The 26,818-nt window shown below is 38.2% G+C and overlaps 1 protein-coding gene across 2 annotated transcripts in view; it reads left to right on the top strand.

The window, feature by feature from the left end:
- The window catches only part of LOC119886579 (guanine nucleotide-binding protein G(s) subunit alpha-like), a 38,502-nt gene that overhangs the window by 2,237 nt on the left and 9,447 nt on the right, over positions 1–26,818 (top strand). Inside the window, exons 2-6 of one of the 2 annotated variants that reach the window (XM_038697408.1) lie at positions 965–1,037; positions 4,623–4,677; positions 4,930–5,049; positions 8,354–8,443; positions 12,332–12,429. In XM_038697408.1, the coding sequence (XP_038553336.1) occupies positions 965–1,037; positions 4,623–4,677; positions 4,930–5,049; positions 8,354–8,443; positions 12,332–12,429 (436 nt within the window). The remainder of the gene's footprint in view (positions 1–964; positions 1,038–4,622; positions 4,678–4,929; positions 5,050–8,353; positions 8,444–12,331; positions 12,430–26,818) is intronic. The other variant, XM_038697409.1, reaches the window with a different exon arrangement.

Raw genomic sequence — 26,818 nt, 5'->3', positions numbered from 1 at the left:
TGTAAAATAACTATTTTTAATTTGATGAAGCTATTTCTGGCTTTATCTTCTAGGCCTCCATCTCACGATACAGTCTGAACCTCAAGGCCAGGGTCAGTTATCCTGCTAAGACTCTTGGGACTACGGAGAGGAAATTAGGATTACTAGCTTCCCTTGAATGGAAGTCTAGTTCATTCTAATCAGAAATTGATCCTAGATTTATGCATTTACATAGCCAGCCTTTAAGCCATACATTTAGGACTTTTTCTTTTGTGAAATGCATTTTGTCATGCCGAAATTATGAAGATATTTTTTTGGTTCTTAAATTTTTATATTAGGGCCCAACAGATTTTGTCCATTTGTGCCCGAATGGCATCTCACTTCTGTTCAAAGAAAACAAAAACACTTGAATATACAATATTCTGAGCTGATTTGGTTAGAGCGATCCTTCCTGTCCTTGCCCCAGATGTTTAAAGTTCCTCCTCACATCTGAAGGCAGTGGTGGAAGAAGTACTCAGATCCTTCAGTAAAAGTACCAATACAACAGTGTGGAAATACACCATCACAAGTAAAAGCCCTTCATTCAACTTCCTACCGAAGAAGGAGTACAGAAGTGTTATCAGCAAAAGTATGTGATGCACAAGCATTTTACTGTTGTAAGTGGTCCAGGTGGAGCTAGTATTAACTTAATACAAAGGTATTGAGGCAGTGCAGAGAAATAAAGACCTGCACTTAAAAAAAAATTATGTATAAAATCCTGGGCATCAAGTTTGTAGCTCTTTCACTTCCACCTTCAACTGGCCTGATCTTCCACCTAGACACCAAATACCTTCCAGGATTTAGCGTCTAAGGGCGAGCTTTAAAGCATCCTCCACTCGTTCCAGATCCATTCTGGATTTTTTGGTCGGTTCCTTTTTAAAGGAGTTTTGTACAACTTTTGATAAACACAGTCTGACTTATTTTTCTGTCCCTTTTATGCTTCCAGGGGCCGGTGAATCCGGGAAGAGCACGATAGTCAAACAGATGCGAATACTGCATGTTAATGGCTTCAACGCAGAGTAAGTGTTGGCTTCTCTCCATTGCTTTGTTCTGGACCCTTGATGTTAATCACACACACATGCAGCACATTTAATCACTAAACCACTACAGACAGGTTTGGTAGTTTTGGTTACAGAATGTAGACGAGAAACTAAAGATTAGGATTGGGTGATACGGACACGAGCAGATATCAAAATATTTGTTGACCAAATAGGCTACCATGATCATGTGATGATGTTTTGGTGAGGACTATTGGTGCGTTCACAAGATGCAAATGATAGGAATGGTCTTAAGTAATACTAATGGCATGCAGGCACAGGGATCCACAGTCCATTTCATTCAGCTAGAACAGTAAAACTAGTTAGATGGAACTTTATTGTCAACAATGTGGAAAATTGCATCTAATGAAGACAGACATGAGGACACAGCATCAACAAACAGCATGACTTGTAAAAGACAGAAATAATATTAGTTAATGAACAGAAAATTAATCATTATTAACTTTTGATAATGGATTAATAATTAATAAGTAATTTCGCAAGAAGAAATGGTAAATATTCTTTCGTTTCAGCTTCTCAAATGTGAGGATTTGCTTTTTGTGTGTTTCTATCATGCTTATTCAGTTGATATCACAGTTAATTAAATTTCTTTGGGTTTTGTTCATTAGACGAAGTGATGATGAGCTTTTTCTTTCACTTTTTTCCAGCTTTTAATAGACTAAATGATAATTGATCAAATGCGAAAATGATCAGCAGATTAATTGCAAATGGATATAATTGTTAGGTAAATATAATCCAAGCCTAGAGAATATTTTAGCCTCATCTTCGTAACATCCTTAACTGCATACAGCCAGCTTCAGTACTAACCATAATAAAAGTATAAAAATATTATTGTAGCTTGGAAATAAAAATATACTGTATTGATTGTATGACATATACAAATTGAATTCATACAAATTGTTCATGCACCAAAACAGAATGTGATTTATATATATAAATGAGCAACTGTTCTCATTTCCCCTCTTATTCTGTAACGCGACATTGATATATAATTGTACTGATTATTAGAAGGAAAACTTTGGATACATTTCTACACATGAAGGGATTTTAAATCAGTTGAAACTGATCGCCTGGCTAGTATACAAATATTTATCTTTCCTATTTTAATTGGCACGGAGGGATACACTCTTCTCGTTGTTTTACAAAAATATATGGAATATGGGATAATAAAGAAAATGTTTTGGGCAAGATAAGCAAAAATCTCCTCATATATCTGTATCAGGTTTTAAAGGAAACATTGCATTGGGTGTTTTAAAAGCTACCATGTCTTGTGAATGTCCTAAAACTCAATCCCCAGTTGATGCAATGGAAACAGAAGTCACATTTTTCTATTCTTAATCATCTGTTTCCTAGAAAGGGGTTGTTGGGGTAAGAGCATCATCGTGTGCTTATTTTAGGGCAACGTCAAACGGATGCTCCTCACAGACCCAGACGCTCTGGCGTAATGACAAACCCCGCAGTCGACTGTCGCTCCCAGGTCGTTTTAGGTCTGGCGGGGGTTTGGTGCTCTCACCTTGCTGGGTTTCCCCCTCTGGGTGCATGGCAGTGCCAGTCAGTGCAAGGTGCCGGGAGGATGGGGAGGATGAGGACAGGAGGAGGTGATGTAGGAACGGGATAAGAAGAGGGAGAAAGGGCTGAGGTGAGAAGAGATTGGTATGGTAGCTCATTTCAAAGTGGAGTTTGTTTTTTTTCTTGTGGAGGTCCTAGTGTGAGGAATGTAGTCTTTCTCTCTTTATCGTTCTGCTGTCGCTGTGAATGATATAAAGGAGCGGAGGGAAGCTCTCTGAAGCCACTCTTAGAAAGTTCAAACATGTAATTTTTTTGAGGAAATAATCAGATTGATGATGTTAATTAGCTTTTTTGTTTTTTTTATTTTTAGATTACCAGTGTAATCATGAGTTCCTCTGAGTATGAGAACTTTGAGCTGTTGAGTCAGTAGTCTAAACTCTAAAAAACTCAACACTTTATTACCTGGGAGCATCTCTAACAATCATTTTCTTTATTGATAAATCTGCTGATTGTTTTCTGAATAAACCATTTTGTTTGTAAAATGTCAGGAAATTGTGAAAAAACAGTACAGTACAGTTTCACGGGGCCCAAGGTGACGTCGTCAGATGTCTTGTTTCGACCAGAAACCCAAACATATTCAATTTACTATCATAAAAAAAACTTAACCAGAGGATATTCACATTTTAGAAGTTGGAACTAGTTTGATATTTTTGCTTTAAAAATGACAAAAACTGTTTAATTTTCTGTCAGTCTACTAAAAGATTAATCACCAAATCATTTCAGATCTATAGGTACGAGGTTATAAATACTGAGATATTACCAGATAATACAAATGAAAAATGTTCACTAACGCACAGAGAATTGTCCCTAGGAAATTTGCACTTGCACTTTCGCCTTGGTTAAGTTTTGATTACAGCAGCGTGCAGTGATGCAGCGACGTCACTTTAAACAGAACACATTCATTGCCAAAAAATGATTTGGTGGTCTTGATGGGACCCCCTGCTGCTGTAATGTCGACTGAATATGCTGCACCGTGCACTCAAACGTACCCCACACATTTAAGCTAATGCTTACAGTTGCTCTGATATACTAAGATATTTTGACTTGGGTCATTCAGAAGAAATCACACCTTGCTGGTACCTGATTGTGTAAGCAGCTCTATGGTTTGTTCATTTGTCAAACGTTTCTTTTGTCAGGACATTTAAAAGAATTTGACACCTAACACTGGCAGCTCTGGTTTCTGAAAGACCTGCGTGACGTTAGACCTTTTTACTACTGTTATCAGTGAAGGCTGCAGATTGCACAACCTGAGCGCCGTGCTGTATGGTGATGCTGAAATTCTGTTTGTCTTTACAACAATAAATGGACTAAATATGGAGAATATCATTATATTTGTTGATACTTTAGATTCTACTTTGTGCTCATCGGAGGTTGTTAGGTAAAACTGAACTTTAAAGACACCTTTTATATGTACAGTAACAGTCTGTGTTGTCTTCCACAACCTCACCCACCCACTGTGCAGTTTTGATTAATGTCATTTGGTATCAGCAAGTACAAATAAAATCAGGAGTTGCGCTTGGTCAGCAAAATAAAGGTATCAATGCATCTGGAGCTGCCATAATACTGATGTCTGATATAATTTACCTCCAGGCTGGCGAAGAGGTTTATGTTACACAGCATATTCCTTGCAAAACCTCATGCCACTAACACAAAAGAAACAAAACAATTTTTTGTTTTTTCCAGCTGTTCCTTCTTATATTTTGGATAAAAAATAATGTTTGCCCGTTCAACTATGGTATAGTATTTACCATATTTGGATGTACAGCTGATATATTTCCGTCTAGTTTAGCCAAAATGGATTCCAAGTTCCCCATGGTTTCGAAAATAATCAAGTTTTGTTTTAGCATTTAAGAAAAGCGATGGACTGTACTCACTGTTAACCGTCATGACGCAAGTTTATATTGTGTGCGTCATATAATTTATGTTTTTGTTCTAATAAAAAAATAAATAAGATGAACCCTTTCTTGTTCTTCACAGGGAGAAAAAACAGAAAATTCACGATATTAAAAACAACATTAAAGAAGCTATAGAGGTAAGAAATTCCTCGTTTCATCCACTTTGAGTGTGAACTGTGGGATTTTTAACAGTTTGTCGCACTGTTGCAACTGTATTGAGAGCATCGAGAATGTCATATTTTGACAAGGCAAAAGCCACAATGCAGGCTGTTTGCCTGTATTTGTGTAGTGGTAGTGGCAAAATCAGTTATCTATGAAATATCTGAGCACATAGGTCATTTTTAATTAATGATTGCATTATGTTTTCTTCTTCTGTTCTCTCCATCCAGACGATTGTGTCTGCCATGACCACGCTCACACCGCCATGCCAGTTAGCCTGTCCTGCAAACCAATGCCGAATCGAGTACGTCCTGCACCAAGTAAACCAGAAGGATTTTGAGTTTCCTTCGGTAAGTTGAATCTCACTTATTTGGGTTCTGTTGACGCTCTGACTTCTGCACGAGTTCAAAAAATCAAAAGGCGTAATGACAGTGTCAGCTGTGCTGTATGCCAGTGTTACCACGGGTGCCTCAGGAACTTTTTTTTCATTTAACTTGACTGGAGTTGATTAGTATAGTAGTCGAAATTAGGGCTGAACAATTTTGAAAAAATATCTAATTGCAATTATTTTGACTATTACGGTATGATTTGCGATACTAGGGGGAACTATAATTTTTACATCCTTATTCTTTCTCATCCTTATTCTCTTTATTTATTTATTTATTTTTTTTTGCGAGGATCTGTGCCAAACAAAAATGTTTTCTTAAATCTGTAGAATATAATGTGTAGGCCAGGACATCTCTGCAGCGCGACAGTATTTCATTTAAAATGGTATTTTGACACACAAATCACCTTTAATAAATATTGGACCTCTTGCGATTTGAAAATTGCAGTAGGCCATAGTCGTAGCTCTAGTTGAAATGCCTAAATTTCTCTGCCTCCACCTTCTTAAATGTGAATATTGTATATTGTATTGTATATATGATAATAAACTGAATTGGGAAATTGTTAAATGCATTTTTCACAATTTACTCGAAAATACTCGCTGATTAGTTGCAGCCCAAAACCTTATTCTGTTTTCAAAACTTCAAACATTTGCAAATCCTTATCTCAGCCTGGTTTTTCTGTGGACTATTTTCTTTGCAAGATAACAAGCTGATAATGCAACTATCCTTTTTTTACACATGTAGTGTTTATAGATATTCTTTATCTATTTTGTTGCAAAATTTGTCTCATTTTAACTGCTATTAAATGTGAGTACGGCCCCTCACACGGCAGCCTAGTGTGCAAAGTGATTCAGTAATTAGCAGGTGTGCTTTCGCTTGGGAGGCTGTCAATTGAATAAGCCCGCTCACCTGAGAGATCCACACTGCCTATTAACACTGATTGTCTGTAATAACCCTAAATGTGTCTAGAGGGACCTGTCCTCCAGAAACACAGAGACTTCTGAGTCCCACCTGAGTTGCAGTCTGCTCCTGGTGGCCTGTCAGAGACTCGCTGCAGGTCCCGCTGCTGGACCAGCAATCTGTTTATTTACTGCCAGCATCTGGATCAGTTTTTTGTGTTTAAAACTGATGTTACAGATCAGTTTATCGTGTTTTAGACTGCTAGTCTGACAGCATGTTAACGTTCATCCTACTTTACATTGCAGGGACTAGGGGCCATATTCTACAGAATATGGAATAATTTTACGTGTTGTTTCGACTTTGGATTCTGACTTAATCTTTCAAAGTTTCCATCAAAAAGTAAAATGTATGTGAATCACTACTCAAGAAGGTGCAGAATACTTCAGTGAGTATAGAACAACCATAAAAATCTGGGTTTCGTTGTCTTTGAATGTGCTCACACAACAAAAATGAAGCTGTACTTCTGAAGGACACTCGTTCCCTTAGTTGCATGTCATGCGAGTCCACTGGTCCGCTTGTCGAAAATGTTAGTAAGACCATGACCGAGGCTTTTTGCACTGTGCTGTCCTGTGTACATGTAATGCGAGCCATAAAAATCTAGAGAATAACTGTTGCATTTATGATGAAACCTTTTGATTGAAATGAAACGATCGGTTGAAGAATTGATCAGTCGATTGCCAGTAAAAATAATCTGTGACAATTTTTAAAAATCTATTAATCATTTAAGTCACTTTTAAGCAATAACGCTAAAAATTCTGTGGTTCCAGCTTCTTAAACGTGAGGATTAGCTGCTTTTCTCTGTTTTCATATCAAATATCAAATGGAATATTTGTGGGGTTTTGGACTGCAGGTCAAACAAAACACTGTTATCCTTTTTTTTTCTCACTATTTTCTTATATTTTGTAGACAAGTGATGAACCAATGAATTGAGAAAATTTGAAAATAATCATTAGTTGCAGCTCTGTTTTTCAAAAAATAAAATGTAATTTTCAGTATATCAGTAAAAGGTCATGCTTTTGATTTACTGCAAAATCAAATTTAATGCTGAATATTTTAATCTGTCACGGCTCATATAGCCATTGTCAGGCCTGTTATAAACTCATGCCATGCAAACAAGCACCCAATCAAACTATTGATTTCATTTAAATTCCAGTTAAGATAAAGTGTTTTTAAATATACCGTGTGATTTACTGTGTGATAAAATTGGGAACTGTATAAAATCATGCAAAGTACATTTGAATGTTTTTATTTGATTTGACTGTCCAAAAGAAATGTTTGACGATTTAAATGTTTTACTAATTTAAATAGTGATATGTAGCTTTAATCCATCACTGGAACAAATGTTTAGAGAATAGATGTGATGCTGTCAAACTGTGAAAACTACCAAATTAGAAAGTAAACAAAAAATTGTCACATTATTCAATTGTTAGTATTCAATTAGTATTTCAACTGTTTTGTAACACGGGAGAGGTTATGCGTGAAGGAGGAAGAACACTGTGTCTTCCCTGTTTTGTTCCAGCACGATAGCTTCCAATAGAGTTTCCAGTGAAGAGTGTGTGTATTTGTGTGTAAGCAATAGAAAGTCTCCGACATTGCCTCTGTTACTTCATGGCAAATTTATTACTCAGGCCTGTCTCAAGCTGACCCTTCCTCAGGCTATCAGTCAGTCACTAGACTTGGACTTAGGCGATGGAGAGAAAGACGAGCACTTTGATCTGATACTGAGTTTTTGTCTTTTTTTTTTATGTGGGGTGTAGTGAGTGAGAGCATACACGTGGTGTTAATGCTTTCAGAGACGTCGATGTACCGCTGTTATTTTAAATAGTGATTTCAGCGCAATGATATCTGGTTACCTAAAGCATTGTTTAATGAAGCATCAGTTCCCATAAGCTAAAGGCTTGGCTTTGTCTTAAGCGATACTGCCCGTGAATTGGTGGTTTAGTTTAGGAAAGAGAATACAGTAGAAAACTATCTGATTAGCCTCTGCTTCAACTCCTCTACCGCCTCCTCAGCCCCTACCCCCTCGGCTGGCCTTAGGGCCTACTGGAAACCTGTCGGACTGGTTGACTCTGCTTTTAGCAGAGGAGGAACAGACACAGAAAATAAGCACAGGGCCTGGATTGAATCACTGTAGTATTGTCTTGATTTCCTTTCAAGCTGCATTTCTAATCAATGATCCTTGGCGTTTGTTGTCATTCACAACAATATAGTTTCTCCTAAAATGTTAATAATAAAATGGACCACACCTTTATGCAAGATAAAGAATTGTCCTCGAGGTTATTTACTTGGGCTTTTTAATTTCTTACAGAATGATTGCTGCCATGCCCACCTGTCCCGAGCCTCCTTGCTCCCAGCGATGTACAGTACTGTGCCTCGTCATTGTAGTCAAGTTAGTCAAGTCAGTATTATTTACTGTAAATATATCAAAATCACAAATTTGCCTTGCAGGGCTTATAACATAAAACAACCTCTGGATATGAAGAAATTCTACGGAAAACCCTTTAACAGGGAAAAAAAGCGACAACAACAAAGGAGGAATCTCTCTTCGAGGCGGGCAGACATGAAGTTAATGTTGTATAAACATAGAGACTCTCCGAACCCACTTCATACTGCAGCATATTCTATGCAGGAAATCTTTAAATGCATTTCCTAGGTCTAAAAGAGTTGAAAAGAGTGAGATTTGCCCAAAAATATTTGAAATCTCAGAAGATTTTTTAGAATATTAAAAAATGTTAATATCTCCAGCCCTACATATAATATAAGTGATATCATTCCACTGGTATGGTATGTCACCTGGTAGATTGCTCAGAAAGACTTTTCCACAATCTAATTTTATAAACGCAGTTTAATTGAAAGTAAATCATATAGTCCCGCAGCATGTCTTAAGAGCACTGTCTGTTTTCACACAGGATCTTAAAGTAGGTCTATACTCAGGTCACAGCCGTTCCTATTCTTAAACTCTTCACAGAGCTGCACAACCGCTGCAAGAGGCATTGTGAAATCGCTTTCAAACTGTCTGAATTTTATATGTAGCCATGAATAAACTTTATGATGGGAAAACACTTCTTCTTAAATTGAAGAGGTTACAAAGAGAAACAGATGGAAGGTTGACCTTGTTGTCCTCTGCTCCTCAAAATCTTCTACCTACTGGTCATTTATTACTGCGGGTGGTGAATCTGGAAGTCGAATTATTGTTTCACTTTTTAAAGCTGAAACGTTTACCTTCTCAAATTAAAATTCAAAGCTCATTGAGAGTCTTTGTTGCCTCACAGAAGTATTTTTATTTGTTCTTTTAGGGTCATCTCCTGTGTTCATGAACTGATCAGTTATAGTAGCTTTTATACATGAAACAATTTTTTTTTCATTGCAATGTTATTATTTAAAAAAGCTACTGTTAAATATAACTAGCAACATAAGCTTCAACCAGCAATTGTTTTCATTATCTAATAATCTGAAATGATTGTTCTTTGATTAATCCATCATTTTATTTTAGAAAATCTTGAAACGATGGCGCAGAGTCCTAGATGATGTCTGCAAATTGCTGTCGGATCAACAGTCCAAAAACTTAAAGATAACCAATTTATTATGATATTAGATAAAGAAAAGCAGAACATTCTTATATTTGAGAGGCTGGAAGCAGCAACATTTTTGTATTTCTGTTTGCTAAATCACTTAATTGATTAATACATTTTAATAGTGTATTAATAAATTATTCTGTCAATGGATTAATCAACAAAACAGTCAGCTAAAACAACAAACCGAATACTCAATTAGTCTAAAGATAAAAAATGAATCGGCAACAATTTTGCTAATCGATTGTTTAACAAAAAGGGCAAACATTGCTTCCAGCTTCTCAATTGTGTTGATTTGCTGCCTATCTTTGTGTTATGGAGCTTTAACCTGAATACCTTGGGATTGCAGACTGTTCGTCGTGCAAAGAAAGCTGTTTGAAGACGTCACCTTGGGCCTTATGAAACTCTGATGGGCATTTTTCACTAATTTCTGACATGTTTTATACTAAATGACGAATTGGTTAGTCAGGAAAAAAACTGATTGATTGCTAATAAAAACAATTGTTAGTGACCGACCTACCTGTAATTATAACTGGTGTTTTTTCCTTTTAATACTTACTCGTATTTTAGTCTGGTTCTTTTATGAGTCTGTAAATTACCCTGGAAAATTTTTGTGATTGGTACTCTGAGGCCTCCTAGTTTTAGCTAGAATCTGACTCTCAAGTGAAAAAGGCAAGAACAGAAAAAGGCAACAGAGCTAAAAGGTCAACTCTGGTGCTGCAACAATTAACAGATAGTTGTCAAGTATTAAATTGATCGCAAACTATTTTGATAATTGACTAAACAATTTCAGTAGATTTTCACGAAAAAAAGTCAATGACAAATTAAGCAGCGGTAATCAGCAATTACTCATGTTTGACAATTCTGTATTTTAGGGAGAAAAACAACACAGTCCGGTGTGACAAACAACACAGCTGGTTTTAAACCTCAAGTGTCACCTTGTCCCATGTATCTACCTCCTCCATCCCAGATTTCTAAATATCCATTAGTAACATAGTGGTCACTGCAAAGCCTGCTTACTCTCAGTTGAATTATGTATTTCTAAGGGTATACAGTATAACTCTATGGCTCATAATGGCTTATTTGTGCTTGACTGCATTGTATGTGATCAACTGAAGATTGCAGTGAAGAGATAGGCCCCTGTGTAGAGACAGCCAAGCCTTGTGTCAGTACAAAGCTCTCCATTTCTTCACGAACTCAGTGAACTGCTCTGTTTCCTGCCTCTGTCAGGGCCCGCTCATCTGTTGCTCCTCTCCGAGCTGGCCTTAAACTACAAACTAAGCCAAGGAGTATCGCTGCCTCCCTCCATCTGTCCTTAAACGTTTTCACCCATCGAGATTAAGCCAGGGACACAGGACCATCCAAAGATACCAACCAGCCAACTTTTTCTTTTACACCATCCACCGATGTGTATAGTCAATCATTTGTTGTGTGCTGCAATGAGTACAGTTTATGTCTGCACAACATTTTAAACACCATTTCTTTTTTCTGTTCTTTTAAGGGCTGCAACTAATGATTGTTTTCATTATAAATTAATCTGATTGTTTTCTTGTGTAGTCACTTTGTCTATAAAATGCCAGTTAAAAGTTCCCACAGCCCAACAGTAAAAGCCAAAGATATTGAGTTTACTGTCATGCAAGATAAATAAAAGCATAAATCTTTACATTTCAGAAGCTTGAACCAGGAAATGTTTGTAATTTTTGCTAAAATTATTATTACATTATCAAAACAGTTTCTGATTCATTTTCTGTTGATTGACTAATCTGGATGATTTGCCTCTTCTAACTTACCACTTTGGGTGTGTCAGTGCCCACAAGCTAGTGGGTAGCTTGGTCATTAGCAAACTATAATGAATAATAATGAACTTTTCTTCTCCATGTATCCACAAGAGGTAAAGATTAAACTTACTCGACCTCCACTGCATTGTTTTTTTTTAATCATTTTTCGGTAAAACACTACGTTGTGGACTACCGTTTTGAAGCCTCAGGTTTGGCAAATTGGCCATTGCCATCTTGGCTTTTTGGAAGCAGAAGTGACCATTTGGACGAGAGGGTGGAGCTGTGGAGGGATAGCCTACTCATTGATGCCCCTGACAGGTCGCTGTTGTAGCCACTTGTCAATCACAAGGTAGCCACGCCTTGAAGCATAGCCAGCTTAATCATTTATTTTCCTCTAAATGGGACCACAATTTTGAAAATAAACATCTTGCTATATTGAAGACTTAAATCTAGTGATTAAGACCATTCTAATGAAAAGTAGTAATGAATCAAGTGAGAAGTATGGTCAAAATTATACAATCAGAATTCTTTTTGCAACCAGTGGAGTTGGCCCCTGCTGGCCATTAGAAATAATGCATGTTTAAGGTACTTCCGCATTGGCTTCACTTTTCAGACCTAGCGGTAGCTGATTGATCCTGGAATTTTTCAACTTTTGACCTCTATTTTTTGCATCGCTGGTCAATCCTGCTTCGCCTTGAATCCCGTTTGCTCCTGTCCTATAGAAAATGAAACTGGTTTTTAGGATGTCATTTTTGGACCCTCAGCTGCCATTTCTTATAAAGATTCTTGTTTTACACACAGACACACACTTTTCCTTTAGCTCTTTTTCTATTATATCTTTATTTCAGGGATCCTTTGCCCTGAAATAAGAGCCTGACTTGCAGTTATTTCTAGTTGTAGTATGTCGTTGATCCAGACCCCTCTTTCTCTTTCCAGGAGTTTTATGACCATGCAAAGATCCTCTGGCAGGATGAGGGTGTGCGGGCCTGCTGGGAAAGGTCCAACGAATATCAACTCATCGACTGTGCACAGTAGTAAGTCTTTTTTTTATTATTTTCTTTTGATCCCCCCTCTATACATACATCTGTAATTAAGCATACATAAATTTCATTTTCAGACATAAAAACATGCTTCCTTTTTCTGTCTGTGACTCTTTAGTTCACTCATATATGCTCACAAAAGGTCATTCAGCTTGAACACTGTGGGTTGTGTGTCTGGGTGTTTTGCCATGTAACCACATGTGTGAGTAAAAGGTGTCAAGGTTCATGATGTGACAATGAAGACTGTGCTACCTACAATGACAGTGTGTTAGATCTAATTAGTCCATATTGATGGTAGGTAGTATGTGAATTTACCTCATTGTAATCTGTTTCTAGTTTAGTTTTATGATATAGTATCAGAATTAGTAATAAAAGTTGAGTTATTTTTTGAAGGATAAGGCTGGTGATGTTTTAGATTTTTCTTATTGTCAACAGATCCCTTGAAAAGATGAAAACCAACAATCTTTTAGTCTGTCTCAATACTTTCAGACTTCTCTACCCTGTTTGTGGCTAAGCCACAAGCCCACACATTCCTTCTGGAAACGTACTTTAAAGAGGTGGTATTATACTTTTTGGCTTTTTCCCTCTCCTTTGAGTTATATATCTTTTCCTTTACTTGTGACGTCACAATGAAAACGCGTCATAAAGCTTGCCAAGCGGCTAGCGGGGTCAGGCACGCATTCAAACCAAGTTAGTCTGAGCGGAGGCCCTTTGGCTCGACTCGCCTTTGTTTGGTTTTCCATTGTAGAAATGTTGTACCTGTATCTGCTTCCAGGTACTTTTTTTCGTATCACCTCACCTTCGTTGAGGTTCCAAGCGAGCTGAGGGATACTAAAATGTAACGTGAAAACACGACAGACTGCTGATTGGTCCGAGAGAATCGTCACTATTCACTGCATCATCATTGTGTGCGCCAGACGGAGGCCAGCAACAGAAAGTTTTATATTTTACAGTTTTCGTATGGAATTTCATCACTAAATCCACTTCTGAGAAGTTTTGAGGTGAGAAATCAGCTGTGTAGATTTCGAATATTGACAGTTTTACTAGAAGTGATGGTGGAACATAAATGTGCTTGAATATTTTTGGGGTTGAGGAGCTCCGCAAGTGGTTGCGGGGGATGCCTGTGCCAACCCGCGCACAGAGCTCTCTGCTCCCACTGGATCGCTGGTGTGTGTGTCACATTGAACATTATGTCGCAGCAGTTGTGTGTGGCGTCGCTATGACAACAAGCTACGTACTATCTCTGGGTACTATCTGCAATGGAAAATGGAGCAGAGCCTAGTAGAGACAAGTCTATTGATTTGCGCTATGGTAGCATTTTTCGGCAAGGCAGCATGGATCGTCAGAACACCGACAGTTCAACATTTAGTCCTAATGGTAAGATGTGGAACAATGATGTTGTGTGGTTGTGGACTTGTGAGGAACTTCTGCTAGTTACCATCTGCTAGGTTATGGTCTCAGTCTGAAGTGGCTTTGATTTGGATCACACTACCTTGTTTCTTACGACCGGCCCTTCTCTGCTTCTGATTGGCTAGTAGTCCTTACCTGCGCATGTGCAACTCCCAACAAAGATTTTGTACAAGTCAGATGCATCACTCTGTAGCTCAAGAGCGGAGCGTACAACACACAGGGTGAAAAGAGGAGCTGCAGCAATGTGCAGTATGAGAAAAATATGGTGTTTTTTCAAAATTAAACCATGTAAACCTGTTGTGGTACAACCCCTAATTAAGATTTCGAACCTGAAAATGAGCATAATACCACCTCCTTTAAATCTTAATCTTGATCTAAAAACAGGTCATGAAAGATAAAATAAAACTTTTTAAAAACACTTTTGTTGAAACACCTGGGCACTGTTGTTTTTAGCAACAGGAGTAGATATTACATTTGAGGACTGTCTTTAGGACAGCGATGTCGGGTTATCTAAGAATAAATTTCAATGTCCATGCTCATTGATGTTTTTTAATGGCAGCATGGCTTTGACATTTGGTACACAGGTTCAAGTCCCCTCAGGTTGAATAGTAATAATAGCTGCACTTTGTGTTTAGTGCTAATTAGCAAATGTTAGCATACTTACACGCTAAACTAAGATGGTAAACATTGAACTTGCTAAACATCAGTAAGCATTGTCATTGTGAGCATGCTGATGTTAGCATTTAGTTAAAAGCGCCCCTGTGCCCAGGAACAGTGTCACAGAGCCGCTAGCAAGACTGTAGACTCTTCTTGTTGGACAACAATGGAGGTCTATGGCACAGAGTAAGCCAAATCAGGCTTTGGCTAACAGGCCATACGTCATTGTAGGATCTATCCATTGTTGGATTTCATGGAATTTATTGAAAAGATAGATTGATTGTCACCAGATTTATCCTTTAAGATTCCGTGGCGCTTCATTGCTGACTGCTATGTACTGAGAAATTGCAAAGTTGCAATATTATGTGTTGGCAAAAAAGTAGACGTTTCTATTAGGTTGCGTTATGATTAGCCAAACAACTAAGACACTGACCTGGTGGTTTGTGTGTATGTCTGTAGTTGGTGACAGAGACGGATAATGCGTCCTAGAACCGCTGACTCTTTAAAGTTATATGTCACGAATGCTGAGACATATTATTTTCTTCCGAAAATCTTCAGTTTCCCGAACCTCCCTCAGCTTGACTCTACCTCCTCTGTTCCAAACTCTTTCTTTCTTTCTTTTCTGGTATTTTTTAAATCTGCCTTTTGATCTTAGTCAGGCCTGCCTCTGTTACAAGGCATGCAGTGGTCACATGAAGCCAGAGCTCTTAGAGGGCTGATGGTTGCAGACTCTCTCGCATGTGTACGTGTGCGTGCGTATGTGCTGGTACATCGACATGCGTGTGTGAGGTAGCTGTTTTTTCTCCTTGTAAAGTATCTTATTACAAGTAAAAGTCCTGAATTTAAGCTCCTATTGCAGTGAAAGTACATAAATATTAACCAATGTACTTTAAGTATCAAAAGTACTTACAGTACTTACTCTGCAGAAAGGACATGTTCTTACATTATGAAATCGTAATACTGATCTATCATTTTGTAAGTAATATTTAACTGGTTGCATTGGAGCTAGTTAGGATGTTTAGTCCAGTTGTTCCCAGCCTAGGGGTCAGGCCCCCCTAAAGGGTTACAAGATAAATCTGGGCGGTCGTGAGATGATTCATTTTGGACTTTCCTGTAGTATTTTCTTATTTGTGAAATATTGGAGAGTTTTACCTCAAGAATTTTAAATGAAACCACAATCTAACAGCTGATAGACACATGAAGCTCCACACTACTTGTTTGTAAGAGGTCACAAGCCGAAAAGATTAGGAACCACTGGTTTAATCTGTAACAGTATATTGCATTTTATACGCTTATTGTATGTTTTGTAATGTAAAATCCTTAACTGAAAACTAACTAGTGATAACAGCTGTCAAATAGAAAGTTTCCCTCTAAAAATGTAGAGGAATTGTAGTATAAAGTAGCAGAAAGTAGAAATACTCACATAAACAAGTAAATCAAGTTGCAATTAAGCACACCATTTGAGTAAATGTACTTAGTTACTTTACACCATTGACTTTATGTGTGTCCTTGTCGCTTAAACTGCATGCAGGTGTTTTGCTGCTTGTGTGTGCGGTACTGGTTTTCTTTTTGCAGGGATGTGGCGTCACAGTGGAGGCTCTCGATAAGATGATCATGGCAAACCTTTCTTGTAAGAAATGTGATTGTGGGCAAAGAGAGTTGCAAGCTAGCGGAAAGACATTGAAAAAGAGAGAGACTGAAATAGAGAAATAGAGGGCTTCCCTGCATTGCGGGACCTCTCCTCTCTTTCCCTCTCTCCTCTCTCCCCCACACCCAGCAGCCCCAGTGTTATGGATCAGATGCTGGGCTGGGTGGCCAGACCGGAAGTGCTCCCCTCCCCCCTCTGTGTGCTTATGTAAACGGAGAAGCAGAGAAAGAGAGAGGGGAGAGCTATTTTTAACCCAGGCAGGCTGCAGAAGGAGAAAGAATGAGCGAGTGTGTTAGGAGAGAGACAACTTCAGCATTATTGATGAAGGTTGTTGGTATTAAATGAAAATGTCAACCCTTGATCAGTGCAGGAAATTCAGGGCCACGCCAAACAGCCCCGCCTCTCCCTTGAAAAAAAAACAAAACAACAACCCCCCCCCCCCCCCCCTAAATTATATCATATGATTCATGCCATTATAAAAATAAAAAAAGCGAAGAAGAAGTTGACGGGGTGGTGATGCTTTGTTGTTGCTGTCTGATGGGAAGGAAGTCACTGAAGCTTCCCTGACTGTGTTTTTGCTCCGTCATGCTCCTCTGTGATGTGGTTGTTGTTGTTATTGTTGTTGTTGTTTCTTCTTATTAACACGTCCTGACTCCTTATATAGTCACACACTGTGTTTGCATGGATGTTGTTGTTCATTACATGTGAATGTGTGGCGTTCTGTCAATGTTGCGTAGGTTGCTGTAACTGTAGACAATTGTCATACAAGGTACCAACAGCGTGACCATGTCCCGCAACAGGACTGAGGTGAGGGGTTTGTTTTGTCTCAGAAGGTAAAGCCCGTTTGTCAGGTTTTGGTTGTCTCATCCATACAGACATCATAGAGTTGAATACTTCTTCCTGAAATATTTGTGCACTTTCCCTTGATTGTAAATCACTTCTGAGATCCTGACAAGGAGTCTTTGTACACATGTAAATTAAAGTCTTACAAACCTTTCTTTTTGTAATCTTGATATGGTTGGATATTTGATCCCTAATCATTCTTCATTCAGTGATATAATATGTCATTATATATACTTGTTAGTAATTTTTCATTTTGAACACACTATAACTTATAGAGCTGAAACAATTCACTGATGAATGGACTAGTCAATCAACAGAAAATGAACCGGCTGTTTTGTTGATTAATCAATAATGTAAAACAGTCCTTAGTTCCAATTTCCTGGACTCTTGTAGTCAATGTGAGGCTGCCCACCAACCAGCGGATACGTCAGGACGTTTTATTTTTAACCTTTATTTAACCAGGAGAGATTAAGAACCTCTTTTGCAAGGGGGACCTGGCCAAGACAGGCAGCAGCATATAAAAAATACAAACACATAGGTACAGAAGACTGGTAAGCTAACATTTCATAAAATCATTTTAAATAATTTTCATAATCTAAGAACATTTCTATATTAAGGCATCTGCCTCTAAGTCTTTCATTTTGGATTTAATTGTGTTTAGTGAGATTATTTCATTGAGTTTAGAGTCCTTTTGCAACATATTCCATGCTGAGGGTGCAGAATACACAAATGTCTTCTTTCCCGTTTCCGTATGGGTATTTGGCACAGAGAGCTTAAAGAAGTCCTGAGAACGCCCATCACTTTTCTGCATGATATGAACACATAGGTAGCTTGGCAACAGACCAAGAATGGCATTATATATGAAAGTGTACCAATCACATGGCCTTTGGGTGGCCAGAGGATGCCATCCTACCCGAGAGTATAGCTCACAGTGGTGAGTCAGCGCTTTGCAATTTGTAATAAACCTCAAGGAAGCATGGTAATCATATGAGTCAATCATATGAAGATTCTGTGCAGAGGTATGCATATATAAAAAATCACCATAGTCCAGAACAGATAAATTGGTGGCCACAAGTCGCTTTTTTACATTAAAAGAAAAACACAACTTATTTCGAAAATAAAAACCCGATGGTACGAAAAAAACAGAGAACCTTATATGAACATGCTCATTAAAACTATTCAAGATCTCCATTTTGTCATGAACAACAACTGAATCCTTCGTAATGTAATTTTTGCTTACAGAAAGGGATTTTATGGTTTTCCAAAATCTTCTGGGGTCATTTAAATTTTTAGTGGTGATAGACAAATAATATTCAGATTTGGCTGTCTTAATAAAAAAGGAGCATTTGTGTCTTAGCTGTCTAAATGCAAGCCAATCAGATGTAGAATCTGTTGTCCTTGCTTTGGCCCAAGCCAAGTTACGCTCATGAATAATTTCTGCTAGCTCTGGGGAAAACCAGGGGTTTACGTTACGGCCCTAGTCCCATAAAACCACAACCTGTTTGTTTTTAGACATTTGTTTTTTGTAAGAATTAAACAAACAAGATGTAACGTGTTTCAATGGTGAGCTTCAGAGGTTCTAGTAGGTAGATTTGTTACCTGTGGACAGAGCCAGGGTAGCTGTGTTCAGTCTTTATGCTAAGCTAAGCTAACCAGGTGCAGATTGTAGCTTCATATTTACCGCACAGACATGAGGGTGGCATTCTCCTCTACCACTCTGCAAGAAAGCTAACAAGCGTATTTTCCCAAAATGACGAACTACTCCTTTAAATAAAGAATGAAAAGATGGAATGTGCCATAAACAAAGAAAATAAATGCAAACACATGGCCCAATGGAACTTGTGAAAACACAGCCAAACATGAGACATTGCTGACCAGTTGCAGATGATTATGTATTTGGAGACATTGAACAAAGCTGTATGAAAGGAGGCTTTACACTGTGCTGTGATAGAAGCAAATACAGCACATGGTCTTTGCCTTTTGAACTGTGTACCTGTGGTATGTTTCTGAAAATATGCATACATTTGTTTATTATTCAGAGTATATACGTATAAGACATTTAAGGTGCCAGAGCAAGTTTATTATCTCATTTGATTACATGAAGAAATACTGCCTGTCATGAGTTGGGAGCTTCAGTAGCATATTTAACGGCTTTGTAGCAGATCTTACCTAGTCAGCCTTACTTTGTTTTGATTCATTAAGAACTTTGGTGAAATAACACAAAAACAAAGTTTTGACACAGCCAGATATTGTGCTCAGGAGATGGTGGAGACCAAAAACAGAGCTAAAAGGAGAGTGTACATTTGACAGAAACAAGACTCTAAATGAATGCTGTCTGTGCAAAGTGTTGTGTCTTGTGTTCCCAAGATGTCAAAAAATTACTTATTGTAGGAAGTGCTCAAACAATTTGTCAGATTAACAGAAATCTGACCAAAAAATGTATTATTGATATGAGATGGGCGATATGGAAAAAATCCTTTGATCCCTGAGGCGAAATTCTTGAGTCACAGTTACTCACATTGCACATCATAGTACAAAGGAATTGAATTAATCATAGAAAGTTGGTAAATAGAATTTTAAGAAGCAAACAGTCAAACAAAATAAATATAAAATTATAAATAAGACTGGCAGAAGTGTAACAATAAATAATAAATAGTTGTAGTAATAATGAATACATGAAGAGTTGAGTTAGAATGTATTAAAAATGCTTAACAATTGCAGTATTGGACAGAGAGTAGAGAATATTGCACATTGAGTTTTAAAACAGAGAATATTGCACATCAGTTTCTGAAATATTGCGCTACAAGATCATATGTAATTTTATGTCATACTGTAATATTAGTATATATAGTATAATAGTCTTGCACATCTACTGAGTGGCCTCTAAACTGTAAAATAACTAGAGTAGATGTCTGTTTTTGACTAACCCAGCCAAGTACTGCGCTTGACAAATCAAGGTATGTCGTCACTGTGATGCCAAAATAATGTACAAATTCTGTGTTGCCACAAAAGCAGCTCTGCTCATAGTTTTGCAACACTGCACACAATAGTTTAACACACCCAGATATTAAAGGGAATAACTGGTATGGCAACATTTCAGATGATCTCACAGTATACATTGATATACTCTTATCGCCCCACCCTACAGTTGATTTAATAAGTAAATCATTTATCAAGCAGAAATGCCACACAACACACATCGCTTCCAGATTGTCAAATGAGAGAATTTGCTGCTTTTCCCCCCTCTGTTGTTGGTTGAAAAAATCAAGTAAGTTAAAGATTTCACCTTGTCTGGAAATTTGTTATGAATATTTTGCACTATATAGTGACATTTTATAGAGTAAATGATTAATTCATTTCAATTCAGTTGATAATTTGCAAATAGCCGTTGGTTGTCAGGTCTCCAGGATTTTCCTAATTGCACTTTTTAGGCCTTGAACCAAGTTTCTGGACAGATACAACGTGAACATGAGAGAAGGAATGTTACTGAACGTCTCCATACGTTCAGTATCTGTGTCTGTTTGCGTTACGTGTCGCCTGGCTGCGATACCAGCTGAGCGTCACCGTCGTGTTTATTAGGTTGAGTCTCTGAAATCTTGTCCCGCCGATCATGTGCCGTAGTCCCCCTGATTTTCTTCTCTTCGTCCTCCTTGAGCCTCTTCTTTCTCTTCTTCCTTTTCTGCTTCATACCTCCCCCTCCTCTCTCTGTCTCTCTCTCTCTCTGTGATGTGTAGTGGTGTTTCTGCAGGGACAGAAAATGGCTCGGATTGAGTCTCTGACTCATCGCGAGGAGAGAGGGAGTGGGGGGGTTTGAGAGAGCAGAATGAGGGCTGGGAAAAGACAAACTGATTTTTCTTGGGGGGGGGGGGGGGGGTAGTGTCAATCAGTAACATGTTTAGATGTGTGTGCAGGTGTGTGCAAGCAGCAGATGTTAAACGTGCTCTCAGTGTGCTGCGTGAGTCAGGTACATGTTTAAGGTGAGCTCACTGGGAGACGTTGCTGCAATCTCTGCGTATTGTGATTTTCTGAATGCTGTGTGTATTCAGCGATTGTGCTGCTCCCTGTGTTCAGCTGCTGCTTAACAGGCCAACGTTCCCAGTACTGCGTTTACTCATGTCTTTGTTTCTTTGCTTTTCTGTTCTTTCGTTATTTGTCTTTTTCTTTCACTATTTGCCTGATTTTTCATTCGTTTCCTCAGTCATTCTTTTCCTCCTCAGCACTTTGTTTGGCAGTGGTTGTTTTTAAATGTGCTGTACAAATACATTGACTTTTCTTTTCTGTTTACCTTGATTTTCTTTAGTTCTTAATCAGTGTGGTGGGGTTTTTTCTTCTTTCTTGTGGTCTTGTGCTTTTTGTCTTTCTGTCTCTCTTTCATTCAATTTTCCAAATTTTCTCTTGGTCTTGTAATTTTTTTTTAGAAATTGTCATTTCTTTCTTATTTTTTAGTTTTTTTCTTTTTTCCCCTCCCTCTTTTCCCTTTATTTCTAAATGTTCTCTTATATCTTACATTCTTTCATTAGTTCTTCACTTTATCCAATCTTTCTTTTTTTGTTTCTTTTCTGTTTGGTGTTGTATTCTTTCTCTCTCTTTTCTTTTTCTCTTTCATTCTGTTAGTCTTTTATTACTTTTCTTTTGTCAAGTATTTCATAACTTTGTCCACTTTGCGTTCACTTGTGTTCCTTTGTTAATTCTTAACTTCTTTAATTTGTTCTTTCGTTCTTTGGTCTTGTTTTTCCCTTTCTTTCTTGCAATTCTTCCTCGCTCTCTCTCTAACCCACTTCATTCCCTGCATTTCTCTCTCTGTATCTCTTTGTTTCTCGCTCTGTTTCGCTTCCCCCCTCTCTTCTATCATTCTCTCTCCCTTTTGGCTTTTGTATCTGTCGTTTGTTCTTCCTTTCTTTTCCTTCCCCCTCTCTCCCGGTCTGTCTCTCCCTCTTTCTGGCCCCTCTCCAGTCGCACAAGATTTGGAGCCGATTGTCTATTTATAGCGCCTGTGGTTCTGTCGCCATGACAACCAAGCTGGAGGCCAGGGCGCCAGGGAGCTATTTTTGGAGCGGCGCTGTAATGTCAGACACAGCCTCCTCTCTCTTTTCTTTCCTCCTCTTTCTTTCTCCCTCTCTTACTGGATGTGGTGTGTGTGTGTGTGTGTGTGTGTGTGTGTGTGTGTGTGTGTGTGTGTGTGTGTGTGTGTGTGTGTGTTTGATTAAGGATTGGCTGGTGAAACCTTTTTGGTTTTGGTCAGCTCGCACGTACAGTAAGAAGCAGTAAGCCCCTCAAAAACGTTCCGCTCGACGGGCCGTACACAATCTTTTCCCCTCCTTGAGGAAGCGCCAAGACCATTTTCTGACTTGTTGTTTTTACGGACGCTTGTGAAGCTTCAGTTTTATCTGGTGCAGAGATTGATTTCACTTTCCTGACATTACAAATTCAGCGTTTGCTCTTAGTTTGCTTTGAATTTCCACATTGTACAATTTAGCTTGAATACTTTATTGGTGAATGGTGAACTTCTTGCTGAGAAAGATTTAATAAATGCTGCTCTTTTAGGGCTTTTTGTTTATTTTTTGTTGTTGTTGTTGTTTTTTACATGTACGGGCTAAATTATATAAATGTATTATACGCCCACATTTTAACTCCACACCAAGTATTGATATTAAATGAAAAAAAATTGTTGCATTAATAGTAAACCATTTAAATTTAATAGTGACTAATCATATATCCAATTCTGTATTTTCTGTTTGTTTTTTTAACACTCTTGATTCTGAGTTTTATTAATGATAACATGAACAATTGTACTTTTTTAATACTGAGCTTTTTATGCAATTTGCAGTCAGTTTGACAAAAATATTTGCTAATGAACAAGCTTTTGTTTGAGAGGATTTTAATGTGAGACATAAATGGATTTTGGCAGATGTGGAAAAAGGCACTGTTTATGGACATAATCATGCCTGCCAGCTCTTATGTGTATGTTTGTGTCAAATGGATACATGACAAAGGTCCCCAGATGTTACCATAAACCTTGTCAAGAAACATAACTTCTAAACTACTAAACAACTAAAAGTTGTTGAGTTTGCTATTACAGTTAATTTCTTTAACGAAAGATGCAGTCTGTTTTTAAGAAGAGACACATTGCCAAATACTTTTAATATGTTCACATGATGAAGTGAATATTAAATTGTGACATAAAGACGGGCAGCAACTTGAAACAGTCAGTAACCTGAAACACTCCTCTTGAACCTGCTCATGTTAGCTAATTTATAAAGTGTTTAAGGTTTTGTTTAAGTAAAAGAAGCTACCAGTTCAGCAAATTTGCCAGTCCAGCTGTGTGTGTGCAGCCCAGACGAGTCAACAGCTCAGAGTAGCCTAATCCTTCACAGCTGAAGATGTATACCAGCTCATAATCTGAGTAAGCCTGTGTCCAAATACTGCTACTTTAACAAGATGAATGCATTATGGGAGTGTTATCAGCTTCGTTGGGCCAGCATGTCGCTGTTTATGCTGTAGCCCCGTATGTCCTTCTAGCATGTGAAGATATCAGTTTTTCAGATTGTTGATTGTAGGGGAATTCTTGCCACAGGTAAAAAAAAACAACCTCATATTTTCCTGCTGTTGCTGAGATGTAGACTACTTTTTTCAGTACAGAAATTCATTCCTCTTTTTAATATTGATTTTGAGTGTGCGAAGGGGATATATAAACCTATTCCTGGAAATATTTTCAGAGTAGTCTATTCTAGGAAGAAGCTTTAGATTTGATTTTAATAAAAAAGAAGATAAAGATTTTTTTTTTTGTACCTTTTTATTAGAAATTTAAGTCTGAATTTTTGTTATGTTTAGCTTAAACAACTTTTTCTCTAAGCAAGTGTTTTTGTTCTGTACTTTATTTTATATTGTTATAAATTTTCTTTAAGTATCAAGGGCTGTTTATGTATGTATGTATATGTGTGTGTGTGTGTATATGTGTATATATATATATATATATATATATATATATATATATATATATATATATATAATCTCAATAAAACAAAAAACAAATATTTTAATCAAATAGAAAAACCTTACATATATTGTATTGTGTTCATTTTTGTTTTTCCTACATTAAAAGCCGCCACAATTCTGCAAAGTAAAAAGTAAAAAATGTGCTCTAAATCTTTCTTGTAAATACTGGGTTATTTTAATTCACCAGACAAAAGTCCTGTGTGTATTTCCAGAGTTTAAGTCAGCCTGTCTGCTGGCCCAGAATAACCCTGACAGGTTATACATAACTCCGCAGACCTCTCTGTTACTGGGGCAGCCACTATTATTTAGTTCAACTTACTAGGCAAGGTTATTATTGGCACTTCTCCTATTAATAGGGAGAACTGCTAAAAATTGAGCAGAGTGTTTGTCCTGGGCGTGTCGACGCCTCAGACCAGACCTGTAGATAAACAAGAGTTTGGCCTTGGCAGACGTCGGTGGCAGCCATGTTAACTCTGTCATCATTAGAGCCGAAGATTTTAGATTCTGTCACATCTAGGTTATTTATGTCTTTTGGGAGCTCATTGTGGGGATGTTATGGGAGGATGAAGTTAGATGCTCGCAGGCTCTGGGCTGTGGATACAGGGCGGTAACAGGCAGCTAGGCTGAACAGTTGTCCACTGAGGGCTCTGGGTGTGCTGGCACAGCATAGGCGCTGTGGTGTGGGAACAGCTGAGCCACTCGGCCCCTGCGGAGAGCCAAAGGTACCAGACTGGTTGGCTGCTTAATTGCCTCCGTGTGTTTTATATGAATATCTGTGTCTGTGCAGAGATATGCACAAGGGTGTCTCTTTGTTCCCCAAACTGCTTGTCCTGTTCTGTTTCTCTTTCAGTCTCACACTGACTGACTCTTCTTCCTGACTGTGTCTTCCCCCCCCCCCTCCGTCTGTCCCTCCGCCTGTCCAGTGCTGTAGCTTCCGCAGACCCAGCCCCCTGTTCCTCTCAGTGTGTTACCTGCAGCCCTCCTGTGACATTTCACCCCTGCCTGCTACATTCCTGATGATCTCAGAGGGGGTTTCATACCTTCGCCCCAAGAGGCGGCTTGTAGCAAGCGTTTTGCATTTCTAGTTGTAAAAGCGGTGGGCCAGACGCTCAGCCAAAACAGACATCCGTGCAGGAATCAAACAGGGTGAGGAGTTAGTCTACGTTAACAGCCACTTTGACAGGTAACCAGCCATCACTTTGAAACAGAGGTTACCAACCTTTTAGCTTGTGAATCATTACCGGGTTACCCCAGGAAATTAATTAGTGGAGGTAGTAATTGCTGACTTGACGTGCCTTGTCTTGTTATCAATTTAGTTACTGGTTGACCGCGTAAACAAACACATCACTTAAATAGGTGTCCTTTTAGCGCCTATTAGTACTTCACCTTGAAGCTTGATTTCTTATTACATAAAATTGTAAATGTAATATTTTTATTTAAGGCATACCTCCACTATAATATATTGCAGGAAAGATAAAGCAATTTATTAATTACAACTTTATTGTTACTGGTACTTGTAAGCAAAGAGGGTTTTAACTTGTCCTTGTTTGTAATTTGGCTTGAAGATGTTAAATTATTTAGTAATTCACGAGGAAACACAGCAAAGATTAGGCGCAATTCTGAAAGAATAAATAGTGTTGTGTGGCAAAAATGTGTTGTTTCTTTGTTGTTGCCACCCAAAAGGATTTTTATGGATGCTGTGTTTCATCGGGCAGTGGGTATTGAATCATTAAATAGGTACCACCTCACCACTTTCCACTTTAGTTTATGTTCCTGTTTACCCCCAAACGGACTTGAGATGGTACTTCAAAATTCAATCTGGCTGGTAGTTTACGTATAACTTGTTGTTTTATATTGTTATTGTTATTTTGTTTAATGTTGTCTTCTGCAAATGTGTGGTCTAAGAAAAAAATTCACCACAGTGGAAATTTAATTTAATTATATTTTGGGGCACGTTCTCTGTAAATGTATGTTTGTGTGTTTAACAGGAGTCAGTTAGTGATAGGACGTTTCTAAATATTTAAATACACTGAATGGTATTAACCTTAAAAATCCCATTCAAAGCATGCCATATAAGTTTGTAATGATTATCATCTGCTATTGGCTGTACACATGAAGTTAGTTACTTCTTTACCAGTATGCTCTAAGGTGTAGCTGTACATCTAAGACTGCTGACGTGTTGTAGCTTCACCCTTAGGAGGAATTGTTGTGGGAAAACCTGCAGTACTTGTGCCTGATGGATGCAGGCTAGTGGGACACTTAACATAGCTGCTGCCGTAGCTTAAAGATAATCGCCAAATTCCTCCCCAGTGTAGCGGCACTGAGTTCAGCCCACTCCTCTTTCCACTGTCAGAGCAGAGTTCCTGTTCTTCCTATATGACATTTCATCTATGCATCTGAAAGTACTGTCAGGACAGCTGGGATGTTTAAAACTATCGTCTTTTTTGTGTGTTTTTATCAAGTCCTGTAACATCATCCAGCAGCTCTACACGTCGGAGTCCTCATAGCCATTCTCTGTTCACATGTATACTGGGACAGCAGCCCACACACTGTACATGAGGGGGGATGTTGTTTTATTCTCTGCTCAACACACTTTTAAACTTCCTTCAGCCTATGATACATGAGAGAAATGTTGTCTTGTTTCCTTTACAGATGCTAATTTAAAAGTATCAGTAGGCCTGTTTTGAGTCCTGACCTGTTGCAGTCATTGTGAAAACACCAGGGCAGCTCATACACCTTGAAAAGCAGCAGTATAATGTATGCCAGTTCATCGGAACAGTTAACATGCATTTGGGGTAGGCACTCTGCAAATCTGGACCCGTGTAGGCT

This window comes from Micropterus salmoides, unplaced genomic scaffold, assembly GCF_014851395.1.
Source record: "Micropterus salmoides isolate LMB-PRFRI ecotype aquatic unplaced genomic scaffold, ASM1485139v1 Ms_hic_scaffold_4, whole genome shotgun sequence".
Classification (NCBI taxonomy): domain Eukaryota; kingdom Metazoa; phylum Chordata; class Actinopteri; order Centrarchiformes; family Centrarchidae; genus Micropterus; species Micropterus salmoides.
This window is presented reverse-complemented; position numbering and strand designations above follow the sequence as displayed.